Source organism: Terrapene carolina, unplaced genomic scaffold (assembly GCF_002925995.2).
Source record: "Terrapene carolina triunguis isolate 2854851 unplaced genomic scaffold, T_m_triunguis-2.0 Scaffold247, whole genome shotgun sequence".
In the NCBI taxonomy this organism is placed as follows: Eukaryota; Metazoa; Chordata; order Testudines; family Emydidae; genus Terrapene; species Terrapene triunguis.
Genome location: NW_020664598.1, coordinates 9305815 through 9314164, shown reverse-complemented (window position 1 = coordinate 9314164; position 8350 = coordinate 9305815). Strand labels below are relative to the sequence as shown.

The 8350-nt window shown below is 43.3% G+C and overlaps 1 protein-coding gene across 1 annotated transcript in view; it reads left to right on the top strand.

Annotated features, from left to right (window-relative positions):
- The first annotated feature begins 1818 nt into the window (after nt 1-1818).
- The window catches only part of TXNRD1 (thioredoxin reductase 1), a 42609-nt gene continuing 36077 nt past the window's right edge, over nt 1819-8350 (top strand). Inside the window, exons 1-2 of the mRNA XM_029912809.1 lie at nt 1819-1888; nt 4911-4971. Of these exons, the coding sequence (XP_029768669.1) occupies nt 1850-1888; nt 4911-4971 (100 nt within the window). The 5' untranslated portion in view covers nt 1819-1849. The remainder of the gene's footprint in view (nt 1889-4910; nt 4972-8350) is intronic.

Sequence of the window (8350 nt, the reverse complement as noted above, 5' to 3'; positions counted from 1 at the left end):
GATACCATTAGTTAATGTTTGTATGAAAATAGTCTGAAAATAGACTGTCCCAGATCCACAAAGGTATTTAGGCTCCTAACTGCTACTGAAATTGATGAATCAGATCCTAAGTGCTAAGAATTTAATGTTGTTCCTATAGGATGGTTCTTATAAGTTATAACTAAATGTGTCATAAAGCTTTTTATGAGATCTATTATTGACATTTGTTATACTACAAAGCTACAGTAGTTCTATATTTAAGTTTATTTTAACCAGTTTTATTTACTTTAAAATAAAATGGGTGATGGAAATGTTCAGATACTGGAGTAAATCAGTATTAGTAAATAATTAGTAGTAAATTCTGTCATTAAGAGGGGTATTATTAAAGTTTAGGAGCTATTGACTTAATTGCTACAACCTTGCTCTATACTAGGCTTGTGTAATTTATATTGTGAATGCTCTGGAAACTTTTAAGATGAGCACATAATCTATTTACCCTCATGTAAAACATCTCCATTAACATTAATTAGAGCCTCATGACTAAATCCCCATATGCTTCACTGAAAACGTGGCACAGCCATGTGGGAAAAGAATATGATAAAGGTTTAAGTCTGTCTTGGAACATTGATGCTCAGCTGATGGTGCTGAAGGCTCCAGTTCTGAAATGAGATCTGAATAGGTGGACCCCAGTAATTAGGTTCTACAAGGATTCAGGGATCTTCCTGCATGGATCCGATTGCAGGAACAGAGCCAAATCCTGAAAGCTTGCCTCAGTTATGATTTCTAGGGCAAAAAATGTGAATGGTAAGGAGTCTTCATAAAATGTCATGCAGTGAAATCCTGGCCTCATTGAAGTCAGTGGGAGTTTTGCCATTGGCTTCAGTGAGCTCAGCATTTCATGCTCTTAGGCTGTGTCTACACTTGGAGTTAGGGGTGTGAGTCCCAACTCATGTAGACATACTCACGCTAGCTCTCTTTGAGGCAGCACACTAAAAACAGAAGCTGCGGTAGCATGGGCAGCTGTGAGTGGCAGCACAGGCTAGCCATGCCAAGTATGTGCTCATGGGGTTCAGGTGGGTTGGTACTCAGGGCAGCTAGCCAGGGCTGCCCGGGGGGGGGCAAATGGGGCAATTTGCCCCAGGCCCTGGGCCCCGCAGGGGCCCCCACGAGAGTTTTTCGGGGCCCCTTGAGCGGGGTCCTTCACTCGCTCCGGGAGCCCCGGAAAACTCTCGTGGGGCCTGGGCCCCCGGAGCTTCTTCTGCTCCGGGTCTTCGGCGGCAATTCGGCGGCGGAGGGTCCTTCCGTCCCGGAACCCGCCGCTGAAATGCCGGGTCTTCGGCGGCAATTCGGCGGCGGGGGACCCCAGGCTCCCTGAATCCTCTGGGTGGCCCTGCAGCTAGCCCACGCTGCCACTTGCTACTGCCATTGCTACTGCAGCTACACCGCTATTTTTAGCACACTAGCTTGATGCAAGCTAGCACAAGTATGTCTACTTGAGCTGGGAATCAACCCCCCAACTCCAAGTATAATCATACCCTTAGACTTTGCCTGCTGGTGGGTGAGGGGGACAGAGAAAGAACAATGGAACCAGGTGACTAAAAATAGGGAATTGTTTTTAAAAACCCTTTGAAATAAATCATTAATATTTTAATTTCATCTGAACCTCTTATCAGCATGTCATCTTTATCATAAACCATTTTACAATCTGGTTTTTGGTTACTCCACTTTGTTTTAATTTCTTATAGCAACAGAAGATTATCACCATGAAGCTCAGAATGCAAACAATGGACAAGCCATTACAGCTTCCTGCAAAAACAAAGATACAGACCTGCAGTTTAAAATACAGGCCTACATAGATAAAAACACTGTTATGATCTTCAGTAACACAGCGTGCAGTCTCTCTGCTAAGGTAAAATGTTAATTTTCACGCAGAGATATACAGGATTTGTCATATCTTACAAGTTCACTGTTCTTCATTTCACTAATGTAACTGAGTTGCAAGATCCCATTGACTTCAGCATGGCTCCACATGGGCACAGGAGTCTGTCCATGTGAAGTCATTTTCAAGATCCAGGTGTTAGTTGCTGTCTCCTCTACTTTTCCTAGTCCAACCATAGCCAGAACCATCTTTCTATTTTTTTTCCCTGCAAAGTGTATGTCTGGTCTCTAATCCCAGCTACAGATTGCTCCTGCGTCGGGCACCCATCCCACTGTCCCTGACAAATATCTGATCCTGACCTTCCAGCTTATAGGCCTCAATTCAGCAAAGTACTTAAGCATGTGCTTAAGTTTACTTTATGTTTACTTCAGTGGGACATATTTAAGCACGTGCTTAAACCTAAGCATATGCTGAAGTGCTTTGCTGAGTGAGGGCCATAGAATGCTCTGTTTCCAGATGGAAATTAAGCTGCAAGGGCTAAATTTTGGCTCTTAATCTCAGCCCATTCATTCAGGGCCTGATCCTAAATTAGAGTTTTCCTACTGACTTCAAGGCTTTGGGTCAGGCCCTCAGATAGGTGACCGAGATGAAATTTCTTATTAATTCTGGTGTAGAATTTATCATCCCTTTGTCAATGCCTCTTCTTGAGTTACCTTGCTTCTGTAATACCCTTGCTCTGCTATTTAGAGATTTCTTGAAAAGTTAATTTTTCTAGTTTGTCCTTTGGAGAAAGAGAACTGTGAAAAGTAGTTTCTGCCTTTTTCATGTATTCATTGGGTTTGATTAACTAAGGATTATCTTTCTTTTAAAAGATGACCGCTTTTTCTTTCTGTTATGGATAAATTGTTTAACTCTTATGCAGGTTGAGAAGTTCCCAGAAGGAAATTCCCATCTACATAAAGATATTTCCTACTTATTATTTAACTACCTGCATATGCCTCTACACATTAATTGTATATTTTTACTCTAATGGATGTAATTAAAAAAGAATTTAGGTTTTCTCAAAGGGGAACAGAAGTTTTTATTTCAAGTTAATAAATCAATTTTAAAAATGATGGGCAATTGGAATAAGATTTTATACATTAGAGTCTCAAGTCCAGGCCCACACATTAGCAGAGGGATTTATCTTAGAGCACAGCACCATTATTTCTGTTAATTAGGGCTTCTGTTTTTCAGGATTTATTTTTAGCAATTTTGGATTCATTATTTTTAATTTAGCAATTTTATGTAGATGTCCAAAAATCAGGGCACTAAGGGGCTTTCTCTTAGTATATACTGTATGAAGAGATTATTTATTAATGTTCCTAGTGCACTTTAATGTAGTACTGTTTCAAACAGTGCATTACATGGACCAATTAATGCACAACACATTAGAGCAGTGGTTTTCAAACTTTTTTTCTGGGGACCCAGTTGAAGAAAATTGTTGATGCCCATGACCCAGCAGAGCTGGGGATGAGGGATTTAGAATGAGAGAGGGGCTCAGGGCTGGGGCAGAGGGTTGGGGTGAGGGTTGCGGGGTGGGGCCAGGAATGAGGCATTCAGGGTATGGGAGGGAGCTCTGGGTTGGGGCAGGGGGTTGGGGTGTGGGAGAGGGTCAGGGCTCTGGGCTGGGGGTGCAGGCTCTGGGCTGGGGCTGAGGGGTTTGGGATGCAGGAGGGGCTCTGGTTTTGGGGGGGCTCAGGGCTGGGGCAGGGGGTTAGGGTGCAGGAGGGGGTCAGGGCTCTGGGCTGGGGTTGCTGACCAAAGCAGCTAGGTCCCAGTGTGCTGAGCAAGGCAACTCAGTGCCTTACATGCCGCGACACAGTAGTGGGTCATGACCTAAACTTTGAAAAACACTGCGTTAGAGTGCATTAGAAATCACCGCCGTAGACATTACTGCTCCATGTAGACAAGCCCTTAGATACAAGTAACTATTTCCAGAGTTTTTCCAGTGTTTATTGAATAGGCAGTGATTTCATTTTTTTATCAGTAGTGTTTTATTGGTGTTATCAGTTAAAACTGAAAACCAGAAGCCCTACTGTTAATGTACAGTATTTTTAACTGAATTCTAGCTCAAGTCATCCGACATCTTGCTCTCACTCAAATCAAGCTTAACTTTGGATGGAAGCAAGATTGGGCCCTAAGACTTTAAAAGCCACAGAGTTGTGCTGTGGCTGTTCTGCTAAGATTATATCGTTCTAGTACTTGTGGTCAATAGTAAAATGAAACTTATAATGGATAGATAAGATACTATGAGTGTCTGATTTTCTCAGGGCATTGATTATAAGGACAGAGTGGCAAAAATGGAGGGAAAAATAAGACATATTGAACTTTGGTGTTCACCTCTATTTTTAAGGAGTCAGAATTAATGAATACCTTGCCCGATTAACTTCTAATATGGCAGAACAATCTACCTCACTCCTCACTTACCAGTTATGAGGTTAACATGACTCCTTTTTAATGGATTTTAGAGGGCTCGTCAATATTAAATTTATAACGAAAACTCAAGGCCAGATTTGACCCTGCATCTGAGTTCTGATTGGCTTAGGGAGATGAGTGTAATGGAGGAAGGGCATTGGGTAGCCAATTCCAGCTCCCTGATCCTGTGGGCCAGTTTACACTGGTCCCAGCCTCTGGATGAGTTAGAGCAGCCTTGGAACTGCTCTAAATTATACCAGTGGCGTGTGGCCCATAAGAGAACTCAGTGGAATTTCTTGTGCAAGACAGTAACTGCTCAGCATTGGGAGTAAGGCCTAATGTGTCCCAGAGACTGGCTAAGTGACTTGCGCAAGGACACAATGAGGCAGTGGCAGAGCCAGGAAGAGAACCTATGACCTCTGAGTTTTTTCTCTAGCTATTCATCTACATTGCCTCTCAGTGGGAGGATTTTTATGGGCTAGATGTAGATAGCAGATAAGAGGATAAGTGGGTGGCCTAGTAGAGGGAAGAAGGAAAATTTCAGTGTTCAGTGCTTTGTATTAATGTCAATATTTATTCACTGTGCTTTATGCAGGTGAAGGAGCTGTTCAAATCCATGAGCGTTCCCTACTGTTCACTTGAACTAGACCAGACAGGTGAGGCTCTTTTGCAGTTGAGTTTTTTGTATGCAAATAAATATACTGCAAGTCTGCAAGCACCACAGTCTTTCTTAATATTTCCTGTGACTACTTCCTCGTTGGCTGTATCTGCAAACAATGAGATCGCTGTTCTTCCTTGTAGTCTAAAGACAAACTTTTTTTGTATCTCTTCCTCATGGAGAGCATAGATGTTCTTTTAAAACAGGTGAAACATTTCCTCACCTGCCTCCTCAGAACAACTGCCTGACATGTTAAAACTACAGTTCCAAATGGGATTCACTGCTGTTGTGTGTTTCATTCTGCTATAGCTATGGCTGGGATTTACATGATGGTGTCTGAAAATGATAGCGATGCTTTCTTCATCCTATACTGCTTTTTATTTAATGTTTTAGCCCCTATGAGAAAAGGTGAGATTGTAGTGAAATTGCTTTTATATGTACAGTGCTTCTCAAACACATTAAACACAAGTAACTAAATTGAGAGGTGAGACTGTAAGTTCATGTAACAAGCACCTTCATCCATACCTACAGGGCTTGCTTCTGATCTCACTTATGATATTACAGTAACACAACTCCTCTGACTTCAGTGGGTTATTCCTGGCTTACACTGATGTCAGTGAGAGGCGTATAAAGTCCCTTGTGTGTACATTACACCCATTTAGATTATCTTTGACTAACCAACTAGCTCACTTTGGCACAGCCAACGATTGAACCCTGACTGTGGAGGCAAATGTGGCTCTAAACCACCTTCATGCTTTCTCTAGTCTCAGCAGAGCCAGGGGTTGGGTCATCCCCCTGACACAAGATAGACTATCCACAGGGCTACTCTCATTTATGGTAGTTTAGGCTACAATGGTCCTTTGACCAGGGATCAGTGCAGTGTCACCCAAGCCAGCCCCTGACACATCTCCTGCAATAGGGTTGAGGGGTGGCAGAAGCCACTGGCATAAAGCCAACATAGCTGCCCTCTGCAACAGCACAAAGAGCAATTGTTGGAGCCATGATCTAGTCTTACGATTTACACCCACTCATCAAGGTGTAGCTTATGCACATCAGCTTTGAATTTGGCCCACTGAACTTGAGTAGGGTGACCAGACAGCAAATGTGAAAAATCGGGACAGGGGTGAGGGATAATAGGAACTTATATAAGAAAAAGACCCAAAAATTGGGACTGTCCCTATAAAATCAGGACATCTGGTCACCCTAAACTTGAGTCTTTTGGACTCTAAGCAGATGTAACCCATATTGCTGAGGTTCTAGATGATAGGAGTAAAGCAACTGGCACATCATTGTTAAAATGAGGCATTTGTTTTAAGTTGTCTCTTCCAGATTGTTAGAGTAGTAATGACAGCTAATTTTTCAATCAAATTCTTTCTTGTGTAAAGGTTCTCTTGCTGATTCACGCCAATGCAAATCAGCAGAAAGTTTCTGCTTTGTGACATGGAGAGCAAATTCTTACTTAAATCAACAAAGACCTTTGCCTTGAAGTGCATTTCTTAGATCTGCATGGCGAGTACTTGGAGGGTTTACACCTACCACTCTTTCTTATGTAAGCAACAGTTGCTTTTTTTCCTTACACAAACATTAGTCTGAATTCTCAGGCGGGGCCTTAGTGTAAATGAGAATCAGGCCCTCCGTGTATTACTCCCTTTTACTCTTGCACTTAATATTGAATTTTGTTTGGCTTTTTAATACTGTAAAGAGTTTCTTGGTTTTTTTATAGTATCAGATTGTTAATGGACCCCGTGCAGGGGGCACAAGGGCTGGGGTAAAAGCTCCTTGTGCTTTTCTCCCCTCATCCTGCTCCACTGAGCTACCACAGGAGTGCTTTCCTCCACAAAGGGGGCAGGCACAGGGGGGTAGAGTCTCTGTATGGGCCAGCAGGTGAGCCCAGACGTGAGGAGAGCACACACTGCATCCATTTCAAGGGTGGCAGAGCTGCAGCGTGCACTCTCTGATAACCCCAGGAAGAATTCCTCCTAGGCTACCATTGCAGCATAGTCCCTCCTTACCCATTCAGTGCAGGGTTGTGCCTTTAAGACACGATCCATCTCAAAGTGCTGTTAACATTAATGTATATTTAGTGACGGGGCGGGGGAGTTTCATATTTTCTTTAATGTTACAGTGTGCCAGATGTGGTCCAATATCATGGCCCAACCAGCTTTTTATGGGTTTTCCTAAAGTTGTGGGCCATATAGTCACCTGGTGTAAATAGCACAGCTCCACTGACGTCATGATTTCATTAGAGCTATGCTGGTTTACACCAGCTATGAGAGTGGCCCTAAATGCCCTCTGGCTCAGAGAAGAATCCAAATGTGCTAGATGTGAGATCCAAGACCTGCTTGTGGATGTTGCCCTGAGGAATATGCTAGTTTATCTGAGGGAAAATATTGATTCACCAACTCTCTGCAGTATTGTAATTACCATTAATGGAAGAGATTATACTGAGTGTTTGCCAGAACAAACACAGGATATGAAAAGCACTTCTTTGCTTTGTCATTCATCTCTGGCAGTTTGCCCAGTGCAACAAGGGAGTGGCCGAGAACCTATGAATTTATGACTAAATTCCCCTGGTAGATACTTGGGGTGACTAGAGCTATTTGTATACAATTTGCCTTGTCCAACCAACATATTTTTATCTAAGTTCAGAGTATACTTTTACATGAACATTCTTGAAGCTGTTTAAACTTGTTAAAGGAATACAACATAAGGTTCATTTGTTTAATGTCCACCGAACTCTGGCTTTTCGTAGGGTGGTTTTTTTTTTTTTTTTTTGGCAGGGGGAATGTTCTACCTCAGTACAAATCCTGGGAGGTATTCAAAAACTCTGTCCCAGTATTCCTCAGCATGTATTGTGTCGGCTGCTGTCCTGTCCCCTCCGCTCAGGAAGGATTAAACATGACACTCTGAGTCTGTTCAGTCCCTTTCCTCACGGCACCATTTATTGGTTGCACTGACAATCTTTAGCAAACCCTAAAATCAAACAGTTCAACATAAATCCAGCAGCCACCCTTCCCTCAACCCGAGGGCTTTCTTGCCAGAGCCTCTCTGCACCTGGCAACATAGGTGCTGGGAGTGCTGCCTCACCTTCTGTCCTGAAGTGGTTTCCATCCTTTACAGGGTTTAGTGGCTCTCAGCACCCCCACTATACAAACTGTTCCAGCGCCCCTGCCAGGCAACTCTTCCCCAGTCTTCCTATGGACCAGAAATGGCCAAAGTTACTGACCCTCCGAGCCGCATACAACAATCTTCAGAAGTTCAAGAGCTAGGGTACAGTTGCCAGGGCCTGGGGCTTCTGCCCTGCTGGAGGCACCTGCCGGGCACAAGGCTTCAGCCCTGCTCTTGCCGAAGCCCCGGCAGGTGTGCCCTGTGGGGCT